The sequence below is a fragment of the Mustela lutreola genome, chromosome 5 (assembly GCF_030435805.1).
Source record: "Mustela lutreola isolate mMusLut2 chromosome 5, mMusLut2.pri, whole genome shotgun sequence".
Taxonomy (NCBI): domain Eukaryota; kingdom Metazoa; phylum Chordata; class Mammalia; order Carnivora; family Mustelidae; genus Mustela; species Mustela lutreola.
Window position 1 is genome coordinate 83,655,572 of NC_081294.1, and position 24,579 is coordinate 83,680,150.

At 36.3% G+C, this 24,579-nt stretch overlaps 1 protein-coding gene across 5 annotated transcripts in view; it reads left to right on the forward strand.

The window, feature by feature from the left end:
* The window catches only part of TCERG1 (transcription elongation regulator 1), a 62,320-nt gene that overhangs the window by 20,920 nt on the left and 16,821 nt on the right, over nt 1-24,579 (forward strand). For 3 of the 5 annotated variants that reach the window (XR_009353947.1, XM_059174961.1, XM_059174963.1), the window contains 9 exons: nt 250-450; nt 1,160-1,272; nt 2,048-2,136; nt 10,362-10,522; nt 12,159-12,215; nt 12,581-12,647; nt 13,728-13,778; nt 15,153-15,288; nt 16,103-16,192. Coding sequence is in view for 4 of the 5 variants with exons in the window: in XM_059174961.1 (XP_059030944.1) it covers nt 250-450; nt 1,160-1,272; nt 2,048-2,136; nt 10,362-10,522; nt 12,159-12,215; nt 12,581-12,647; nt 13,728-13,778; nt 15,153-15,288; nt 16,103-16,192 (965 nt within the window). In the remaining variant the exon portion in view is untranslated. The remainder of the gene's footprint in view (nt 1-249; nt 451-1,159; nt 1,273-2,047; nt 2,137-10,361; nt 10,523-12,158; nt 12,216-12,580; nt 12,648-13,727; nt 13,779-15,152; nt 15,289-16,102; nt 16,193-24,579) is intronic. The other 2 variants (XM_059174962.1, XM_059174964.1) reach the window with 1 other exon arrangement.

The window sequence follows — 24,579 nt, forward strand, 5'->3', positions numbered from 1 at the left end:
CCAAATTTTTGGCTGTTCTTAAGGTACTTCATGGGTTGAATTTCTGAATCTAATTGAATTTAGATCTTAGAACTAAACCAGAGAAATAGTGTTAAGTAATTAAATCACATTTTATACGATTCGTTGTTTTGTTCCAACTGGCTCATTCATTTATTAATATTTAATAGAAAGATGTAGCTCATATTTTAAAGTTTCATTTTGCTTTACAATTTGATACTTGGACCTAACTTCGTATTATTCTTCTTTTAGGTGTGTTGCCAGGCATGGCCCCTCCTATCGTACCTATGATACATCCCCAGGTTGCTATTGCAGCTTCCCCTGCTACCTTAGCTGGAGCGACGGCAGTTTCTGAGTGGACTGAATATAAAACAGCGGATGGAAAGACCTATTACTATAATAATAGAACTTTAGAATCAACCTGGGAAAAACCCCAAGAGCTAAAGGAAAAAGGTATAGTTTTAATGACTTGTTGAGGCATAGTGAAAGCTATGATAATAGAATGCTATTTGAAATTCTGAGTTACTTCCTTTTTAACACATTTGAAGGAATTACTCATCTTGTAGTTTTGGATTATTTATTTCTACCAGATTGATAAATATGTGTATATTTAAAAAGCCAGTTCCACTTACATGTTTGTCCTTGGTTTTTCCATCTGGAGAAATTTAATTATACATCTGTACACATATATATATGCTGTTAGGAATTTCATAATTATTCTCCTATGTAATTACTGAGACTGACCGTGCTCTCAGGAAGAGATGTCTGTGTTGCATGTGTTCTGAAGAAAGAAATGCAGGCCCTTGGAGTCTGAGATGGAGAAAATTCATACAGTTTTCTGTATCACAAGTTCCTGTTTCCAAGTATCTTAGTATCTTGTCCCTGTGAGCAAAACGAATCATTGCTACAAAGAATAACGAGAGAGACTTGAAAGACTGTGTCCCTCTACAGGCAGTGGTTCTTTTCTAGTGAAAGTGTTCTGATGGTAGAGCAAGTATTAAACTTGACTAGTACGTTACATTGAAATTGATGATAGAAGAACATTTTATTTTTGTGGTTAATAACTTCTAATTAACGGAATATCTTAATTACTTAGTCTCTGAAAGTTCTTAGAAAATTACACCAAAAACCATTGAGTGCCATTGTCTTAACTTTATAATAGAAAAATTAGAGGAGAAGATTAAAGAGCCAATTAAAGAACCTTCTGAAGAACCTCTGCCAATGGAGACGGAGGAGGAGGACCCTAAAGAAGAGCCAATAAAGGAGATAAAGGAGGTAAAGAGCAGCGGCCTGTTAACCTGGGAGCCAGCAGTAATTGTTGGGTGCAATAGACTTGTGATTGAACACCCATTTGATACAGTTGTAGATAATTGCTACAGTCTGATTTCTGAAATTTTAGAGTTCTTTGAACTTTGCAATTCAGTTTTTCCTTTGAAAGTTTCATTAACTTACTTCTTAGAGTAAACCAAGGCCCCTGGAAAGAAAGGGCGTTGGACCAGAGCATTGATCCAATCCCAGCCTTCTGATTTATAGACTGGCACATGGTAAAAATTATAAGTACAATTTTATATTTGGGGAATGTTTTATTTTATCTGTCTTCTCCTGGCATGGGATGATCTCTACACAGCACTGAAAGAGCTCTCCTTTTTGGAAGCTTCCTTTATTCAGTGAGGGACTAATGATAGGCATGTCTTATTAGTTAAGAAGTTAGCAGGAGAAAGAAATAATCTTAAAAGAGGAAGTCTCATCTAATTTTCTTATCCTCAGTTCTCCATTTCTGTTCCTAAGCAGATGGTTAGTGACTCTGTAAGTTAGGATCATCTGCTGTTGCTGGGGTCTGCTGTTGTAGAATTTGGCTCTGTCTAGGGAGCAAGGATTTAGAACTTTTCTTAGAAATTCCTACACAGGATCCTCACTACACTAGTAACAGACCCTATGTTGGTTGCACTTTGAGTTATTCACAGTATAACTTGGATTTGTGTAAGATTCAGGTATGGTTTTGTGATACCTGAAATACCTAATTAAATGGGAGTAACATCATTTCCCATAGGAGCCCAAAGAGGAGGAGATGACTGAAGAAGAAAAGGCTGCCCAGAAGGCAAAGCCAGTAGCTACTACCCCTATTCCCGGTACTCCATGGTATGTACTTGGCTCAATAAGTAAATGACTTAAAATTCTTGTTTGCTGAGTTATTGCCGTGGTTCATCATGTAGTAAGAAAAGGTGCTTTTAAAAAATACACACCAAGTAGACTTTTTTATCTAAAGCATATTTTGGTTTTTATTTCTTGTATTTTGGGTGTTCAGACCTAAAACCCAATTGCTGCATTGTCTTTCTCCTTTCACGGTACTGTCCATTAATGTTTATTGTACTGCTGTGAGATCCTGAATCTCCTTTTTAGTGTTTAAGATTTTTAAAAATTAATTTTGTACATATTCCCGTATACATGATTATATTTTTAGAACTGTGTAAAATTGTCTTTTTATTTAAGTGTACTTTTTCTTCTTTGGTTTGGTTTTCCTTTTCTCTTTCTCCCTGTGTCAGTGCTCTCTCCTGTTCCTACTCCAGCCTGTTTAATCCATATATAATTCACACATTGCAGGGAGTTCTCCCTTATGTCTTGTAATCCCCTTCATTGTGTTTTCATTGCTTTTTCTTTTCTGTTTTTATTATTTAAAAAATATGTTTGTTATGTGGAGAATCACAGTCTGAGTGTTGTTGCATTCCTGGGTACCGTTTCAGTCTTCTATTCCTGAATTTCCTGCAGAGCCCCGATCAAGTTCATGTGTGACCTTTTGACAAGACTAGTTCAAAGGGGATGTTTGGCAGTGTCTGAAGACATTTTGGTTGTCATAACTTGGAAGGGATTGATAGCTTATAGCATCTAGTTGTTAGAGGTCAGAGATGTTCCTAAACATCCTAGCAGGTACAGGAGAGCTCCCTACAGGAATTAGTTATTTGGCCCATAATGTCAGTGTGGAGGTTTTCACAATAATGAGTTGGTTTGACTATTTAACAAATTCATGGATTTAAATACATTTTCTTTGCTTCTGTCTGTTATAGTTATTATCCTTACTAAAGTTCAGTTGTTGTATCTTGGGCTGGGTAAAGCCTCCTAAGGTTGACCCTGAGGTTTTGTGTTGCAACCCTGTCTTTGATACCTTCCTTGTTTTCTACTCTGACAAAGATGTTCCTGGCTTTCTCATGTATTTCCTGTCTTGGATATAGATTTGTCCATTTTGCTTTTTGTGGGATGTGGCATTTATAGGATCTAGGGATAGTTGTTACTACTGAATAAGTCATTATCTTTAAGCCTCTTTGGTAGGAACAGATTGAAGATGCACACATTTAAAGATACATCATGAGTTCGTATCATTACTTGCAGTTCAGATTTACTATGAGGTTTTTACTGAACTTCATCATCTATTTTAATTCAACATCCCCTTTCCTGCTGAAAATCCTTTTCTGAGTGATATAAACGCAATTACTCATTTGCTTATCTCACACACAAGTCACAGAATTGTAGTACCAACACTGTCACTAACAATATGATACTGAAGACATTTTTTAACCTTTATTATCCTCCTCGCTCCCCACGTTACTTTTATGTTCAGAGTATGTCACTCCAGGCTGACTATAGTCAAATTACTGTGTTTTAAAGGCATTTAGAGTAAGTCTTCTGTATATTTTATTCCACCAACTTGATACATAGCCTCATTTTAAAAAATAATTAAGCAAAATATTTACCTGGATCCAAAATCGAAGTTATAGAAAGAGCCTATTTAAAGAATTTGTTCCTAGGTTGTGGTTCCTGAATTTGACTATTGTACGTGAAAAGCTGATAACCACCTCCAAACCCCACTAGTCTGAAGCTTCATGGACCCTCATCAGTTTTCAGATTTGAGCCTGTCCCCAGATGAGTGGAATTTTCTTTTGGAATTTGTTTAATTATTGCTTCTCTTTATCTGTTTGTTTTTTCCTTTTCTGGAACATTTGTTACTTGCATGTCAAATCTCTCTCTCTTTTTTTTTTTTATTGCCCTCCAAACCTCTTTTTCTGTATACTCTATAGCTGTAGTTTTTGTGTCCTGCTTTCAGTTATTTTTTCATTGATCTGATATTATTAGAAAAGAATAATGTGAATCCATAAAAACATATAATATGAAAGAATTATTTGGAGGAAAAAATTAATTCCACTTGTCCCAAGCCTCGTTAATGAAAGTTTGGTTACATATGCCTTCTGGACCCTTTGTTTTGTGTACATGTGTACAGAGTTGTACATGTGGTCTGCATGCATCTTAGAGTGTCTTAAAAACTGCATTCCTCAGTGGTTTTTACTAAAAATGTCTCAAGAAATTTTGCTGTTTTTGTACATATAAATCTGTTTGTGATGGATAGCATAGTTTTCTGTAAATGCATAGTTTTTCTATAAATGGATGAGATGAGGTTGTCTACCTCTGCCCCGCATTAACAGAAACTGCTGTTTAGGACATCCTTGTACATATTTCTTTGTGAATATGTGCAAGTATTTCTGTTGGATTGATTCAAGTGAATCAATTCAATGAGGTGATACTGTTATTTAATATTTCAGTAGCTACTGGTAGGTTGACCTCAGAAAGGTTTTGACAGGGGTGCTGAACTATGCCAGTTAATATTCCAAGCAGTGGCTTCAGAGTACCAGTTTTCTCTCCCTCTTACCAGTGTGGCATAGTCTATTTAAATCTTTGGTAACCTGTTGAGAAAAAGGTTCCTGTTAAATGTTTTCAGAATGCTGGTATAATTTGATATTTCATGTTCATTGGGACTGTGGATTCTTCCCTTCACAGTTTTCCTCATCTTTTTTATGGTTTTGTCTTTCTCTTAATGATAGGAGAAACTTTATTTTTTTTTTTAAGATTTTTTTTAATTCATTTGAGAGGGAGATAGAGAGCTTAGGGTGGTGGGGAGAGGCAGAAAGAGGGAGAAGGATGAGCAGACTCCTCTTGAGTGTGGAGCCTCTTGGAGGGCTTGATGCCACAACCCTGATGAGCTGAGGTTAGACGCTTAACCTACCAAGCCACCCAGGTGCCCCAGAAGACTTTTATGCATACTATTAACAATACCCTTTGATTTTTACATACATTACACTTTCGCCCTACCTATTCATTTTTGTTTTGATGTCTTGTCATAACATAAATTTTGTATTTTTATGGGATCAAATGTATTGATCTTTCACTTATATCTTCTAGATTTAGGTATTTCTTAGGGGCTGTCCCCCACCCCCCATGCAACTATATGTTCCTAGTGCTTTTACAGTCCATCTGAATACATATAAGATAACTGCTTGTTTAAATTATTTTCCAAGTTCTGGTCAGTGAAAAATGTATTGTCAGTAGAACTTTAATTCTTCATTTTTTTTCTAAAATGGGTGAATGCAAACTTTAAGCAAAACAAATTACTTAGAAGGCACCTGGCTGGCTCATTTGGTGGAGCATATGACTTTAGATCTCGGGATTATAAGTCTCTACACCAAACAGCCCCATGTTTGGTGTAGAGATTACTTAGAAAAAAGAAGAAAGAAGACCCAACAAATTTCTTAGTTAAGCGGGCTATGCCACTTCATTTGGATAATCAGATTTTTATTCTTTCTTCATATCTTCAAATTTCTTTTTTTTTTTTTTTAAGATTTTATTTATTTATTTGAGAGAGAGACAGTGAGAGCATGAGAGGGGAGAAGGTCAGAGGGAGAAGCAGACTCCCCTTGGAGCTGGGAGTCCGATGTGGGACTCGATCCTGAGACTTGATCCAGGATCAAGACCTGAGCCGAAGGCAGTTGCTTAACCAACTGAGCCACCCAGGCACCCCAACTTTCTTGAAGTAACTGTTTCTTTACAGTTAAGAAGCTAAATGCAAAACATGAAGCTTCATATTTTCTGTACCAATATTGGGATTTTTATTTTCCTGGCATATCACAACATTTGTTTGACTCTTTAAAGAGAGATCAAAATTAGAAGCATTTTTTATTCCTTAGATCAAAAACTTTAGTTTCTGGTCCAAGAGAGCTTTTAATGTTTTGACAAAAGTTTTTAAAGATTATGGACTGGGATGCCTGCTGGCTTAGCCGGTTAAGCGTCTGCCTTCAGTTTAGGTTATGATCCTGGGATCTTGGGATTGAGTCTTATATTGGGCTCCCAGCTCAGCAGGGAGCCTGCTTCTCCCTCTGCTTGTGCTCTCTCTGACAAATAAATAAAATCTTCAAAAAAAATAAAGGTTATGGACTAATTATATTTTTCCCATTGCTTACTGAGATTGCATCCTACAGCTTTAGCTTGCAGTTAGTTTTATGGTGTCTTGCAGCGTGCCCAGTGAGAGTTGCTTGTATTTGCTGTGCTTTCTTTGCATGTACTCTGTATTGGGTTTTAACTTAGGAAAAGTGATCTTTCAAGTTTTGCTCACTTTCGCATATACAGAGAGTGGCACAGGACCACTAATTAATTAGTTCTTGTGTTTCTGTAGGTTGTTGTTTTTGTTTCCAAAGGTTTTTGCTCCAGTATATTATTATGAAAAAGTTGAAACCTGTAGAAACATTGGAAGAATGTTTCTAGAACTGTGAGCGCCATATATTGACTTAGCGTCTACAAGTAACATTTTATTCTATTTGCATTATTATTTATCATCTCTCAGTACATTATTTTTTTAAAAGGTTAAAAGTTGCAGATATTAATTAGTACACTTCATCCCTAAACATTTTATCATGAGTACATGCATATTATTAGCACAGGGCAATTTTTTTTTTTAAATTTTATTTATTTATTAGAGCTTGGGAGAGGGCGAGCAGAGGGAATGGGACAAGCAGTATCTGCTTAGCATGGAGCTCGATGTAGGGCTCAATCCATGATTCATGAAATCATGAGACTGAACTGAAATCAGGAGTGAGATGCTCAGTGCACTGAGCCATCTAGGTGCCCCAGCACAGGGCAGTTTTTTGGTACAAGAATTCTTTGTCCGTGATTTTTGTTTTCTGAAATATTCTGACAGTGTCTCACTCCATATTTATTGTTAGTACTGATGAAGTACATTAGCACACTTTGGTGTTTTGAAGCCAGCATGAATTAGTAAAATAGCATCTCTATCTTAATAGTTACTGCTGTCAATAATTAAATAGTGTTTAGAAACTAGCATAGAAAATTAAGGGTTTTTTTTCCCCCACATAAAGTTAAACATCTATCAAGGTGGCTTAAGTATCCCAGGATTGTTCCTTTTTTAGATTTTTATAAGATTTTATTTTTAGTTTCTACTAGAAATAAACCTCACAATGCCAAGATCAAGAGTCACATGCTCTTCTGACTGAGCCAACCCTGTGCCCTCTCAGGATTATTCTGATGGAATGTGGTATATAACATGTTTCCCCCCACATCTGCTTTTATTTATTTATGTTTTTAAAGATTTACTTGTTTGAGAATGAGAGAGAGTGCATATGCATGAACATGAGCACGAGCAACAGCGGGGTGGGAGAGGGAGATTCCCAAGCAGACTCTGTGCTGAGCACAGAGCTGGACATGGGGCTTGATCTCAACATCCTGAGATCAAGATCTGAGCTGAAACCAAGAGTTGGACACTTAACTGATTGTGCCACCCAGGGCCCCCATACTTCGTTTTAAAATTAAATGTAAGGAGAGGTGAAAAGTAGAAGTGTTTTGTTTTTCTTAGGATCACTGAGCCTTGTTTTTTGTTGGATTCCATGACAAATGCCTCTAGTCCCATTTCCACAAACGATTTGGATTTAGTAGTACATTATACATTTTCTCACTTTTTAAAAAAGATTTTCTTTTCTTTTTTTTTTAAGATTTTATTTATTTATTTGACATAGAGAGATCACAAGTAGGCAGAGAGGCAGGCAGAGAGAGAGAGAGAGGGGAGGAAGCAGACTCCCTGCTGAGCGGAGAGCCCGATGCGGGACTTGATCCCAGGACCCTGAGATCATGACCTGAGCCGAAGGCAGCGGCTTAATCCACTGAGCCACCCAGGCGCCCTAGGGGTTTTTTTTTTGTTCTTTTTTTAAAATTTTTTTAATTTTTTTTTTTTTAAAAGCTTTTTTTAATTTATTTATTCATGAGAGAATGAGTGAGAGAGAGCATGAGAGAGGAGAAGGTCAGAGGGGGAAGCAGACTCCCCAAAGAGCCGGGAGCCCGATGCAGGACTCGATCCTGGAAGTCCGGGATCATGACCTGAGCCGAAGGCAGTCGCTCAACCAACTGAGCCACCCAGGCGCCCCGTTTTTTTTTTTTTTTTTTTAAGATTTTATTTAAAGATTTTTTTTTCAAGTAATATCTGCAACCAGCGTGGGGCTCAAACTTAGAAACCCGAGATCAAGAGTTGCATGCTTTTCTGATTGAGTCAGCCAGGAGGCCCCATTTTCTTATTTGTGTGTGTGTGTGTGTGTGTGTGTTACTTAAATAAACTTGAAGTACGAGGAGCTGAAATATTTAAAGTTCATTTCCACAATCAAAATAAATATCTCCAATAACCCTGAAAGTTTTCTTGTGTTCCATTGTTATCCCTCCCTCTTCTAATCCCATCCCTACGGAGCCTTCTGCTTTTATTTAAGATTACTTTGTATTTTCTAGAATGTTATGTCAGGAATCATATATACTTTTTTTGTCTAGCTGTTTCTTAAAAATCCAACAAGTGTGTTGAGATGATTCACATCCCATACAGTTCACTCATTAGAATTGTACAACTTCATGACTTTTGTATTCACAGAGTTGTGTAGCCATTACCGTATTCGATTTTAGAACATTTCATTCCCATCCACCCTCCCCACCCCTCCAATCCCCGGACGTAACGGATGTTGTTTTACTTTGTTCTTGCCTCTATGGTTTCTGGTAAGAAACCCATGGTCCAATGTTTTCCTGTTTGTAGTGTGACATATTTTAGAAACTAGCATAGAAAATTTAGGATAGGTTTTTTCCCCAAATAAAGTTAAACATCTACATAAGTGACATTTATGTAAGGCATTTTGCTGTAGTCCCTTAGGTTTCCTGAAAGCCTATTGATTCTTTTTTCCTCTCTTTATTCTTTAGGCGGGATAATTACTGATGTACTTAGTAGTTCGCTGATCATTCCGTCATCTCTGTTCTGTTCTTGAGCCAGTCCAAAGAATTACTTTCAGTTTATTTTTTTTCCTAATGTTTTAATTTTAATGTATGATATTGTTTCATGTGTACAGTACAGTGATACAGCACTTCATACGTTACCACTGTTCATGACAAGTGTCCTTAATCCCGATCCCCCTACCCACTTCCCCTCTGGTAACCATCAGTTTGCTCTCTCTAGTTAAGAGTCTGTTTCTTGGCTTGTCTCTTTTTTTTCCTTTGCTTCAGTTGTGTGTTTTTCATCTCTAAAATTTGTGGTTTTGTTTTTTTACAATTTCTGTTTCTCTAATGAGAACAGTGTTTTCATTTGTTTCAAGTTTTCTTTCCTTCATCTCATGAACTCTAGTTATAATTGTTGCTTTAAAGTCTTTGATTATCTCAACAATAGAGGTTTTGTCTGTTATTTTCAACATCTAGATCAACTTGGCTTGGCAGCTGTTGATGAACTTATAATTATCTGGTCACAAGTACCTGGTTTCTATTGGGAGTTTTCACTGGCTGTACTGCCACTGCCGTGCTACTGTGTGACTGGGGGCCCTTAGGGTAGAGGTGTGAGGGAGGAAAAATGGGAAATTTATACCCTCACAGTTGCTGCTGTAAATATTGACTTTCTTCCGTACTTACATTTATTTTTTAAAAACTGTACACAGTCCTTAACATTCTTGTTTTTTCTATTTTGTTTGAATTTCTTGTAATGAACAGGAACAGTGAGCTCTAGTGGGCTCTGGTGTCATAGTGCAATCAGTATTTCTTATTTTTATACCAGATATAATAAGATATTAAAGACTTCATAGCAGGTTGCATTTGAGTATGTAAAATTCTGATTTGGTAAGAAATACTAAGAAGTATTACATAATAGGTATGGTGCTGTGGTCTGTTCTTTAGTTTTAGAACTGTTTAATAGCATTCTTATTTGTTTCCATTGAATTCATCCTTTGTGATAGGTTAAAATGTAACACTCTGATTGAACCAACTACACCAAGTTCTTGAGCACTCTAACCACTGATTATGAATTTGCTTTTCTTGGTTTTCTCAGTTAAAATGTTGAACTGCTGTTCCAACCTTAGCCACTCAGCTCTCTCCTCTAGAAATTATATTCGGCTCTGTAACTATTAAGTACCAAGGTGTCCTCACCACCCCTCCACCTCTCCTTTAGGCAGAATGACAGTAAAAGACTTACTTATCAAATATGTTCCATAACAGAAGAAACTGATATTTGAATCAATTCGTAGGTGTGTCGTTTGGACTGGTGATGAGCGGGTCTTCTTTTATAATCCTACCACCCGTCTTTCTATGTGGGACCGACCTGATGATCTGATTGGAAGGGCAGATGTTGACAAAATTATTCAGGAGCCTCCTCATAAAAAAGGAATGGAAGAAGTGAAGAAACTAAGTAAGTTTTAAATTAGGAATTTATCCTCTAATTTTGTCATTCTTTTAATACTTTTACAGAAAATATGAGGCCATTTAGGAAAACTTGCTGTTTCTAAGGAATATAAGAAATTTGAGAATGGGAAATAGACCACTATCCTAGTTTGAGTTTGCTAGTAGAGATATTAAAAATTAGAGAGTGTGAATAATTAGTTTTTTGTAAAATATTTATATGTATTTTTTTTAACTCATTGTCCTTATCAAGATTTTTGTCCAAGTTATGTTGGTTCTGCTTCAGGTTTTCTCTGTGCTTACTAATAATATTAAAACACTCTTCAGTGAGCCTCTTAACACTTTTTATAACTAGTAATAAATTTTTTGAAATAATCAGAACTCTACAGAGTATTTTAAAATATTGTTTACTACTTTTGTAAAAGAAAGTTTTATAAAATTATAAAAGCTTACTCTTAAATATTTATTTATGTTAGAAACAGTGTGTGCAGTGTGTGGGGGGTGATGGTGGGAGGGGCAAAGAGAGAGAGAGAGGAATCCTAAGCAATCTCCCCAATGAGCGCAGAGCCCAACACAGGGCTCTATCGCATGACTTGAACTGAAATCAAGAATTGAATGCTTAACTGACTATGCCACCTAGTCGCCCCCAAAGCTTACTCTTTTCAAGTAAATGAAATTTAGGGAATAAAAGCCTTAATCCTGACAGTATAGTGACAAACCTGTATAGTGACAAACCTTATTAAGAGATTATCTTTTTTAAGGTACCTTGCGTTAAGATAGCATTTTAGTAGATATAATGAACATAGATATTTTTACATAATTTTTATTGCATATTTTATATTGGTAATTTGCCCTCATGTTCACATGATTATGTTTTTATAGACTCCCTTATGTGCTGTAGAAGCATGAATGAATCACCTGATTCTTCCAATGAAATCAATCCAAATATATGTCATTTATAAGAATTGAGAAACCTTTATAGGTTGTGTATATATATATATATATATATATATATATGGTGCTACACTTTTTACTTGCAAATCATTTCCAAATCATTGAAACTTTGCCTGCTAGTGGTAAAGTTAATAGGTACCACTTTTCCCCTTTAGCAATGTCTGTTTTATAGCTGTAATACTGATGATACTTTATAATCCTAGTGTTGAATTATGCCAAGGAGATACAAGATTTGCTTTTGTTTTTATGACTCTTTTCAAATATTCAGTACAGTTATTTGATAAATGCATGCATGTCTTGAATAAACATTTCAAAGTGATTTAGAAATTTAAAGGGAAGATTAATTTAGGAAGTATAGAATTATTTAATGTTTTATAAAGGTGAGAGGATTATGGGATGGGTATTTTATGTAAACTAACTTTTTTTTAAAAGATTTTATTTATTTATTTGACAGAGATCACAAGTAAGCAGAGAGGCAGGCAGAGAGAGAGTGGGGGAAGCAGGTTCCCCACTGAGCAGAGAGCCTGACATGGGGCTCAATCCCAGGACCCTGAGATCATGACCCGAGCTGAAGGCAGAGGCTTAACCCACTGAGCCATCCAGGCGCCCCTAAACAGTAACTTTTTAAAAGAGAATATTGTGTAATATGTGCATGTAACTATTCATAATAATGTTTGATATGTTTTTGCCAGGACATCCAACTCCCACAATGCTGTCCATCCAAAAATGGCAGTTTTCTATGAGTGCAAGTGAGTAAACTATGGATTCTAACTACTGGGTTTTTTTGTTTTGTTTTGTTTTGAAGATTTTATTTTTTATTTGGGGGAGAGAGAGACAGGACAGAAATAGCATGAGTGGGAAGGAGAGGGAGAAGCAGGCTCCCTGCTGACAGGGAGACCATTGTGGGGTTCCATCCCAGGACTCTGGGATGGTGACCTGAGCTGAAGGCAGACACTTAACTGACTGAGCCACCCAGGTGCTCCTGTAGCTACTTTTTAATACTATTAAAGCAAGTGTTCTGGTAGTGGCTAGAAGAGGGATTCAGACTTAAATGTTTTAATTCTTACTTGATGAATTTTATTCTGACAAGTTTTAATTAAATTTGATCTTATAGTTAAAGAAGAACAAGAATTAATGGAAGAACTTAATGAAGATGAACCTGTTAAGGCCAAAAAACGGAAGTAAGTAATAATTATAGTTCATGTAATTCAGGTAGATAATACCTTTTTTAAAAGTTGATTAGATCCCAGTCAGTTTGTGATTGGGACAGGTAATGTGTATGTTAGGAGACAGAAGTCATGATTGCTCTCTAAAGCCTGGTATTAGAAAGCTTTGCTTTAGAATGAAGACATGGTGTCCCCTCTATTGCTAGATGTGCAGAATACATGATTACTTAAATTATGTATTATAAAGCCAAGTAACATTTTGGGAATTAGATGATAAATTATTTTCAGACATTCATTAAGCCTGAATTTTATTACAAATTTCCTACTCTATGTAGACCCCAACGGATACCATTCTAGAAATTTCATAAATACACACAGACTTCTCTTTTTATGTACTTGTCACTTAGCTAGTTCTTGAGTCTGTGTCTTAACTACCTGGTGAAGAGGGAACCTGTGAGCTTAGAAAATGCTTTGGGAGAAAGAGATTGCCATAAGCAGGAGCATTAGGTTGGCCAGTGCTTTGCAGTTGGGTAAAATATGAATGTTTCTAATTGTGGGGGATGGAAGGCTGGGGTAAGGGCTATCTGTGTCTGGGTGGGGGAGGAATGGGACCATTATTTAGCAGCAAAAAAGGAAAGTTTGAAGACATTATTAGGAAATGGATGAACCATAGTCCTTATCTAAAAAGGACAGATTGAATGCAGCCACGTTATGGCAAAGAAATCATTAAGACAACCCCCCCGGAAGGGTGGTTCTTTTTAAAAAAATTGTTAGGAGCATCGTTAAAGATGTTAAGATATTAAAGAGAGTCACTCATAATCAACCAAAGTAACATAGCTGTTTTCATTTTTGCAGTTGACTTTTTTAGTTCTTGACCAAATATGTAGATATTTTTCTTAGTTGTAATCAACCGATTTTGTGTTTCTTTAAAAAAAATGTAGAATAAGACATTTGTTTTCTTAATTATAAATGACTGTATTCATTCTGTTTATATAACCATAATTTTGGATGTTCCTACAATGTTAAACTTTTAGGTTGTTTTTAATTGTTTGTTCTTATAGACAACTCTGTAAGGTTTTTAACTGCTTTTATCAGGAGAATGTCAAAGAAGTCCTTTATGTGGATTGCCCGAGCTTCTCTATTTAGGTACAAAGTTAAAAGCCTATTTTTCCTGGCTTAGTTTTTCTTTATTTCTTTTATTGAGATAGATAGTAATAGTTTGTATTGTGACATTTCCATTTAGTGTAATTCTATAAAGGTTATTTGTTTTCATTAGTTATATTTCTTGGATGTCTTTTAACTATTTAAATAGTTCTTAAGTAAATTATTATAAGAGGGTATATTGTTTGGCAAATTACTTTTACCTGTTTGTTTTGTGCATATCTTAGGTCACAGACTATCTCGCTAAGTTCCTGCAGGTCACGGACTGTGTCTTCTATTTCTTTTGATTTATTCCCTAAGTTGCTAATTACCTCTCACTTAACATGTATTTGTGGGTTAGCCTTAGTTCCATTTAACTCTCCGGGGCTACCTTCACTTCCCTGTATAGCATGCTTTTGAAATTGTTGATGTTTTGTTTTCCTGATTCCCTTAAGTTTGTTTAGGCAATATGAACCAATTTTATTTTTATATCTAGCAGATCTTATTTAAGAAGGAAGATCTGCTAAAATATACCCGAATATTACTAACTTACTTACTGTTATGGATTATTCACATGAACTGGCCTTCTTCGTAGTGCAGATGTTTGAGAGGTGACTCGATTTCATGTTTACAGTCTCACTTGAGTGAGAGCAACAGCAGCAGGGTTGTCCTTAGCCCTGAGGTGCATTTTTGGAGGAGAAAGAAGTAGTTTAGTCATTGGTGAACAGTTCTAATTCCATCTAACTACTCCTGGGCCTATGTTGCTCTCTGGGACCTGTCCTTCAACTTAAATCTCAACTTACCACCCAGAAAGTGAGTAAAAAAGATGTCAGGTAGGTAAGGTATATATCTCACATATCCACTTGGCCAAGTTTACAGATATTTTCAAGATAAATATTTGAGATTACTAAGACTTATACCAATTTTTATTAGAGTAAGAAATATTTTATGCAAAAAAATCAAATATTTTATGCATCTATAATATAAAACATTTTGGAAAATACTATTTTTCCTGTATCATTTCAAAAACTAAAAATTATATTTTGTGCTGTTTGTTTCTAACCACATAGAATTTTACTGAAATGTTTGTTTTTTGTTTTTGTTTTTGAAAGTAAGGTAGTTCATTCTGTGTATCAGGGAGAGAGACAGCACAACAATATAGCCATTGTAACATCATTAGAAGCTCATTGTAACTTTATTATTATCATTACAATGAAAGTTGCTTATCCCTTAGAGTTCATTTGAAACCCTCAATATAATTTTTTTGCCAAAAATATGCTGCTCAGTAGTGAGTCTTGAATATTCCATTGTTGTAAAGATTTTAGTAAGATTCCTTATTAATATTTTGCCAGTTGATGCCTTATATTTTATTTTTTATAGGAGAGACGATAATAAAGACATTGATTCAGAGAAAGAAGCTGCGATGGAAGCTGAAATTAAAGCTGCCCGAGAAAGGGCCATTGTCCCTCTGGAGGCCCGAATGAAGCAGTTCAAGGACATGCTGCTAGAGAGAGGGGTCAGAAAACAATCTTTGGGGGAGATATTTCTGTTTTGTATAAGTAATATAAATATGTCTTGCTAAAAGGTCAAATCTAAGGTTAGTGCTCATGTTGTGGGGGGGGATAAGGGAAGCTGTCAAATGACTGTACTTTCTCAAACAGCCTTTTTCTTGGCTCATCCTATCATGTTTGAACTAAATGCCATTTTATTGTCCTTTTAAATACAAATAACATTTAACATTTATTGGGTCATTACATTTTGGTGAGTAATATGAGTATTAACAGAGTATTAACATTACAGAATGGCGGACTACGTGGGATAGGTAAGGTATATATGATTCTTTAATACTTCCAGAATGGTTTTGGTTAAAGGAGAACTGCTACTTTATGATAATATTAATAAAGTTAATTGAGAGGGTGTTTCAGCCTTTTGGTTATATTCACATATTCATTTGAATAAGTATAGTTGTTCAATTTAAAATCACAACTTTGTTCACAAGATTGGAGCAAGCATAGGAAATCAAAATGCAAATCTTCAAGGCTTTTTCTGATGTACTGATTTTTAAAATGTCACACAGTAGTGGTTATTTTAATGACTAATTAAGTGTGTGTTACTTCTGTATAGTATAGAAATGTTCAGAGCCAATTAGTGTGGAAATTTGCTGTTGCTAGCCTCCCACTGCTTGTCATTTATTAGTGATGGAAACTTCAGTACGGTTTTTATTATGTCTCCTTTTTAAGCAGATGTCCTGTAGATTTCAAGGAAAATTATATGACCTTTATGTTTTTAGAGCCAACTTAATTATGAGGCAATACATTTTTATTTTAAAGGTGTCTGCTTTTTCAACATGGGAGAAGGAGTTGCACAAGATAGTTTTTGATCCTCGGTACTTACTTCTCAATCCTAAAGAGAGAAAACAGGTAAAAGGAAAATAACATTATTTAAGAAGTGTATATCCCTTAGCAGCATTATTTTTAAAATGTAAGGAATAAAATACCATCCTTTTTTCCCCCTGTAACAAAGTGCGCTTTTTTTTTTTAAGATTTTATTTATTTATTTGACAGAGATCACAAGTAGGCAGAGAGGCAGGCAGAGAGAGAGAGGAGGAGGAAGCAGGCTCCCTGCTGAGCAGAAGCCCGATGTGGGGGGCTCGATCCCAGGACCTTGGGATCATGACCTGAGCCGAAGGCAGAGGCTTTAACCCACTGAGCCACCCAGGCACCCTCAGAGTGCTTTAAAAACATAGTCTTAAATCTTAGAACACTGTTATCATCTATACGGACATTTCTGCCTCAGAAATAGACTTGGTTAGTTTTGCCTTTATTGTAGACGTCACTGTTGCTTCATGCGCATTTTCTCTTTATGTCTCATATACACTGAGGTTATATCTAAAATTTTCAATGCATTTCATTGTGCTCATTAATTTACTTTTTCCTGGGCAAATGATGTAGATTTAGAGTAGAAAAGAAAAGTACCAAAGAATTGAAAGGAAAAAGAAACACCTACAATCGTTCCCAACAGATGGGATCAGGATTGGGTACTGGTGTTATAACTTTCCTGTTAGTGCCAATATATGTTTGAATGTGTGTGTGTATTGTAGGTAGACAACACTCAAAAGACATGTTTATGTTTCATTTGCACATCCTACATTTAAGTGGCATCTTTAAAATTTTTTTTCTTATACACTAAAAGAATTGATGGACACTTGAGAGTCTCTGCTGAACTAGAGTTAACATGGATTAGAGTTGCCTGTTTATTGGGTTTCCGTTGATTCCCATGATGACGCAGTGATACATATCTCACAATGATTGCTTCTTCCTCTAAAGCATTGCACACTTGCAACTTACATAGTTTCTGAATTACCTGGACCACCCTGACACTGATCTCTTTAGAATGGTGAGTATGTTGAACCACTTGCTATAGGGCCATCGAGCTACAGGATTTCATTTGGTAGTCTGTCCTTTATACTGACAATTTAGCAGTTGGAATAATTCTCTACACTGTTTGTGCCATTATGCATGTAGGTCTCGTCATAAACTTAAGAAGAGAGGACATTTAACAGTGTGCCAGACATGTATTTTAGTATGTGTAATAGAAAAGCATGACTTTCAGATATATTTGCATCTGCATTTCAAGCATAGTAGGGTTTTTTGTTTTTGTTTTAAACTGTGTGATGGTCTCATTCTCACATGGGTTGATGGCTCTATCAAAAATTACAAATCAGCCTTGATTCTTTACTTCTCCCCATTGCACATTTCAAGTCTGTCTGTAAAATCTACCTCTAAAAGCTTGTAAATATAACTTCTTAGTCACCATTTCCCCCACTGCCACTGTATTTCAAGGCACTGTGACCATTTCTCAGCACCTGTGTAGCCTCTGACTGATCTCTTTGCTTCCTTCCATTATTACTTTTTCTGTAGTCAGGTTTTTTTTCCACCTAGCAGCCACACTAATTTTAAAGTTTAACTAACAGATTAAGGCATTGTTACTATTCCTTTGCTTAAAAAATGTCCAGTGCTTCCCATTTTATTTAGGATAAAATTGAAATTCTTTATCGCAGCTTGTAAGATTCTGCTTACACTCTTTTACTACATACTTCTTGAAGCTATTTTCTTAGATCCATTCATTCTGGCCACACTTCCTTTGTTACTCCTTGAACAAGTTAGGCACTTTCTGATACTTTCTCTTTTCTCTACCTGGAATGTTTTTCTCTCAGATATCTGTATATGCTCTATCATTTTATTCAGGTGCATGTGCAAGTGCCTTTGGATCATTGTATCTCTTTGCCTTCTTTCCTTTATAGCACTCCTAGCTCTGATTATCTAAAATTAGCTTATATTCTGTCTCCTACTGTAGAATATAAATTCTGAGTGCTGGAACTTTGTTTTGTTCATTGCTATATGTGTAATGCCTGGAACAGTGCTTAACCTGCATATCTCTGGAGGTTTACTTAAAAATTTTTTTGACTTTCTCTTCATTATGAGTGTTACAGTTTTTTACTGAGTTAAATTACAAGTATATATTGAGAGCTAAAATTCTGTCCAAATTTAGGAGGCATTTTGTAAGGTGATGCTGTTACCTCCTGTTAAGAGTAATAGTTAAAAAGAGGAAAACTGTCAAGCATTATTTTATTTAAATAAAAACTGTACTTAATTTGAGTAGAATTCTTAACTGGAGTGTAAGAAATGAAAGGATAAGCTGACATTTGGCATTAATCCATGTACTTTTTCAGTACTTAGTTTTATTTTTTGCATAAGAATATAAAATCAAGGAGAAATCAATTAAGTGCTAGTTACATATGTGCACTTTGTAACTTTATTTCTGAAATTTGTGTTTTGATTTTTTTTTTTTAAGATTTTATTTATTTATTTGACAGACCGAGATCACAAGCAGGCAGAGAGGCAGGCAGAGAGAGGGGAGGAAGCAGGCTCCCCGCCAAGCAGAGAGCCTGATGCGGGGCTCAATCCCAGGACCCTGAGATCATGACCTGAGCCGAAGGCAGAGGCTTAACCCACTGAGCCACCCAGGCACCACTGTGTTTTGATTTTTAAAAAACTAAGAATTTCATTGATCGTCTCGTAATCCAAAAGTACATCTCCTTTCACTTCTGTCCTTTTCTAGTTATCTGTAGTTTTATGTATATCTTACCTCATTATAAAATACGTATTTTATATAATTGTAACCATAGGTTTTAACTTGAAATTTTCCTTATATAATTTTTTTTTTTTATAAAAGATCACTTAAGGAGTCAAATATTTTTGTTATATTTGTTTTTTGTTTTGACAAGTTTTAAAGTGAATAACATTTTTCCACAGAATCAGACCATGTCCATGCAGGATTTTAGGCTCTAATGTAGAGACTAGTTATGCTAACACTTTAAAATTATCTGTTACCTTATTTCAAAAATAAACATTTTATTGTATATGTGGTATTGAGAGCTTTTTAAGATTGATAATGTTATAATATGGTAAGGCATTATTACCAGGATAGTTACTGACTATCAACTGGCCGTCTTGGCCACTGTTTACTGAATCAGTATCAAATTATAAATTGAATTAAATTGAAGTGAGAATCAAATATTGGAGATCTTTTGAAAAGGAAAAACCATTCCTCTACAGATTGAATACTTGGACATCAAAAATGTGTGGGTATTTTTCCACATTGGTGAGTTCTCTGACAGTAGCTGGCTGACCTACCATTAAATTGAATTCTGACATTGGAGTCAGGATCCAATCCCACAAATTAAGGGCTCAGTCCCGCAAGATCTGCCCTCTCCTCGAATGCCAGTCACCAGGAGTAGGTTCCCACGTTCTGCACCCTTTTGTTGAGTTTGGCTACAAATCAAGGATTCCCATAGTAACCTCTTCAGGTTTAATAATTTGCTATAGTGGCTAAAGAACTCTGGAAAACACTTATGTTTAGTGGTTTATAAGAAAGGATATGATAAAGGATACAGTTGAACAGCAGATGATGTAGGTAGGGTGAGATCTGGAAGGGTCCTAGGTTTTGGAGCTTCTCTCCCTCAGAGTTGGGAGTGTGCCATTTTCCTGGGACATGGAAGTGTTCACCAAGCTAATAGCTCTCTGAATTCCTTTGGTTACCATTTTTATGGAGGCAGCATGACATAGGCTGATTGACCTAAGTCATTGATCATTGGCGATTAGACTCAGTTGCAGCCCTTGAAAATTCCAAAGCTCTAATGACATGGTTGGTTCCACTGGTGATTCTCTGCCATCCTGTGGTTATCTGAAAGCTTTCCAGAAATCACTTCACTCATGCTAGTTTAGGTATAGGTGAAAGGGCCTTGTTACGAATAACAAAATCGTTCTTTTCACCTTTATCTATATCAAAGCTACAAGGCAAGAGCCAGGTACAACAGTAGGGGGTCTCTGTCGCTCTTATCATTTAGGAAATTATAAGGGTTTTAGGAACTCGGGCCAAGAGCCAGGATGAAGACCAAATACATTTTTTTTTTCATTTTTTAAAAAATTCCAGTTAGTTAACATACGGTGTAATGTTAGTTTCTGGTGCACAATCTAGTGATTCAGCACTTCTTACAGTATCAGGTGCTTATTCCAACAAGTGCTTTCCTTAAGCTCCCCTCCTCCCCTGCCCCCTTGTAGTCAGCTTGTTCTCTGTAGTTAAGAGTCCGTTTCTTGGTTTGTCTCTCATTCTTTCTTCCCTTGGCTCATTTGTTTTGTTTCTTAAATTCCTCGTATGAGTAAAATCATACGGTATTTGCCTTTCTCTTAACTGCCTTATTTTGCTTAGCATAATACTCCACTCCCATCTGTGTTGTTATAAATGGTAATATTTCATTCTTTATCAAATACATATATATAGAGTTTCTTACAATATTACACTCATACTTTTCACAAATTTATATTTGAAGAAAAATACACATACGGAAAAGTCTGAAAATCCTGTTTCACAAAGTACATAAAACAGTTAGGCAAGACAGCTAAATCCTAGAGGTTTGTGTAGTATAGTGCTTGTAGCTAGTAGTATGGTATTGGATGCTTAACATTTTGCTAACATAAGATAAATCTTACGTTAAGTTTCTTAATATCACATTCAAAATAAGAATAAATTAAAAGGGCTGGAGGAATGTTTTGGAGGTGATAGATATGTTTTTGGCATAGACTGTGGTGGTTTCCTAGATGTATATTTATCTCCAAACTTACCAAGTTATATACATTAAATGTGTATAGTTTTTTTGAATGTCTATCATACTTCAATAAAGTGGTGTAAAAAATGCAAAGAAATGGACTATAACCACCACCAAGAAGCTGCTTTGGCTTAGACAGTATAGCCCTTTAATTTGGATGGTTTTGATTATGCCTATAAAATTCAACTAGGAGTTGTTTTTAAAAAGTTATTAACTTTCATGGTGTTAATTACAACATTTTGTTCACAAGTTGATGTTGTAGGAAATTAAGCGCTTAAAATAGGAACATAAAGCTCAAGTGTATTGAGGCATGACACAAATAATTAGGAGATACTTGGAAGCATAACAGAATTCCTAATTTTCTTTGAGAAGTTAATCTCAGCTCGTGATTCCTAACCTTGGTGTAGGATATCCCAGAGGAGGGGATGTGAACTCTTCTTGAGCTTCTGGAAAGAAAGTTAACATAAATTCACTTGGGTTTTATTTCTGATTTACCACTTTTACAAATAAGAAAGTATATACCAAGGGGGTACGTGGGTGGCTCACTTGATTGGGGCCCTCCCCTCATCGTCTCAGTGGGAAGTCCACTTCCCCTCCTCCCCTCCCTTCCTGGTGCACTCTCTCTGAAATGGGTAAATTTAAAAAAAAAAAAGAGAGAGAGAGAGAAAGTATGTTCCAAGGAAGGAGAAAGGGGTTGAAAAGAGCCCTCTTTGCCATTTCTGTCACCATGCATATGCTTTCAGGATTTATTGCAGTGCTATATTTAGAGGGTACTGAAAATGACCTACATGTGCAGCAAGAGACTGGTGAGATAATTGTAGGTATTTTTATACAGCTATTAAAGACTAGTAGATATATATGGCCTGACCTGGAAAGAAGTTTGTTTTTTTTTTTTTTTTTTTTTTAAAGATTATTTATTTGGCAAACAGAGATCACAAGTAGGCAGAGAGGCAGGCAGAGAGAGAGGGGAAAGGGAAGCAGGCTCCCAGGACCCCGGGATCATGACCTTAGTCGAAGGCAGAGGCTTTAACCCACTGGGCCACCCAGGCACCCCTGGAAAGAAGTATTTTAAAGAAAATTTTTTTGTTTAACTTTCTCTGAAGATGTGCATGCACACATTTAAAGAGTGAAATAGTTCTATAAGATTACACTATGAAAAATAGTAGACTGCTGCCCCAGTTTTATCTTTCTGAAGACATTTCTTCCGGAGCCTTCTGACTTGATTCATTCTGGACTGGTAAACCCTCTATACCTGATATATTGCTGTCATTTTTTAAGGATGATCATCCTGGGATTTACCTCATTTTTCTTTTTGGTGGTTGGGGGTAGTTTATGAATGGGGGTTCCACCTGTTTGCTCCATCATTAAGTCTTTTCTTTCTTTCTTGGTTTACTCCCTTTTGACACATTTAACTCCTATAATAGCTTTTTGGGGAGAACATGCATCGGAAATAAATTTCTGAAGCCTGGCATGTTTGAAATCACCTTTGTTGTATGTCCTTAATTTGGAATTGTTTGACGGGTTAATATACTTGAAATTGGAAATCTTTTTCAGGATTTTGAAGATGTTGCCCTCTTTCTCGTTTTCATTGTTGTTTTTGAAGCCATATTTACTTGTTCCTTTCTTTATGGACGTGTTTATTTTTCCTTCGTGGGCATGTAGAGTCTTTGTCTTAGTGTACAGAGTTCTGAAATCTCGTGGTGATTATGTGCCTTGGTGGGAGGGGTCCATTGTGCTGGGTCCTTGGTGGCCCTTCTAGTATGTGAACTTGTATCTTTGAATTCTGGGAGATTTTCTTCTGTTGCTTTTTTGATTTGTTTCCACCTGTTTATTTTTTCTTTATGGGACAGAGTATTTGCCCTTGTGGCCTTGTCCTTAAAGTTTCTTTTCTCTTTTCTATTTCTGCCTTTTTAAAAACAAAAAACCAAAAAACATTTTGGGTGACTTTCTTGTCTTTGTAGTCTGATCTTTTAATTTTTTCATTTCTTCTGTCATCCTTTAATTTCTAGGATTTCATTTTTCTTTTTCTTGTTTTATGGTTGTAGTATCTTAATTTTATGACATTGTTTAAACTTTTTTTCTTTTAAGTTTTCATATTCCTGCATAGTTTCTATTTTGGTTTCTTTTTCATGCTGGAGAGTTTCTTTAGATGTCTTTAAAGAGACGCTGACTTCTCATGATTAAGAATGAAGGACTAAAATGCTCTCTAGGCACTCTGAGCATCTAAGTGGGCTCCCACGACTTGCCTTTACTGTAAAGCCTTGCTTCTCAATCAGGGGCAGTTTTGCCCCAGGAGACACATTTGGTTGTCGCAACTGAGGGGGTGCTACTGGTATCTGGAGGCCGTGGATGCTGCTAAACATTATCTGGCTCAAGTGCCATAAGTATGGAGGTTGAAAAGCCCTGTTGTAGGGTCACTAAAGCAGGTTTTTTGAGGATCTCCTGGTGGAGGTAATTTTTAGGCTGTTCACATTCTTGATACGGTCCTTTAGTGTCCTGATGAGGGGACACAGTCCTTTCTGCTTTTGTCCTGGGAGAACTGTGTCTTACAGTTTGGTATGTAACTGGTTAATTCGCTGTTTTCTCTGACTGGTATGCCTCATTTCTAATTCATGTTGTGTTTCCCTCCCTCTCTTCCCAACCCAGGCAGATATCCTGCTTTCCTAAGAGGCAAGAATCAGCAGAGTTTTAATATAAAGGGTCGGATAATAAATATTACAGCTTTGGGGACCATCTGGTCTCTGTCACTATAGTATAATATGCAGCTCTAGTGTAGGAGGACCCATAGACGAGTGGTATGACTCTTCAGATAAAGCTTTAGTTATGGACCCTAAAATTTGGATTTCATTTAATTGTCCTGTGTCCTGAAATGTCATGAAATTTTCTAGTATGTTTTTTCCTAACTATTTAAAAATGTTAAAACTTTTTTGGGCTGTGCAAAAACAGGCAGCAGGCCAGATTTGGCCAGCAGATTGTGAATTGCCGTCCCTTATTCTGGAGACTTAATCACTTGCCTTTAACTGAGGTTTAGGAGTGGCAGTCCCCTGCGGTATGTGAACTTGGCAAGGGGGAATCTACTGATGGACTCATTCTTTTTTTTTTTTTTTTTTTTAAAGATTTTATTTATTTATTTGTCAGAGAGAGAGCGAGCGAGAGCGAGCATAGGCAGACAGAGTGGAAGGCAGAGTCAGAGGGAGAAGCAGGCTCCCTGCAGAGCAAGGAGCCGGATGTGGGACTCAATCCCAGGACGCTGGGATCATGACCTGAGCCGAAGGCAGCTGCTTAACCAACTGAGCCACCCGGGTGTCCCTGATGGACTCATTCTTAAACAACCTTATTGTAGCTATACTCTACCCTCACTTCTTTGGATATCTAGTGCTGTCACTTGTGGAGCTGTTTGAGTATTCTCTAATAAGAAAAAAGGAATTGGTTTCTTTGTTTTCTTGACTGCTGAGTTAGGGTCTACTTTATCATGCCTGCCAAGTCCTTGAGTACTTACCCACTTTTCACCATTGTGAGTTGCTTTTTCTCTTTTTTCCCTTTGGCATGTTCTTGTTGGTTCGTGATTTAAAAACAACAACAACAACAACAAACCTTTATTGGCATCTTATTGGCACTTGAAGAGAAGAGGAAATAGGT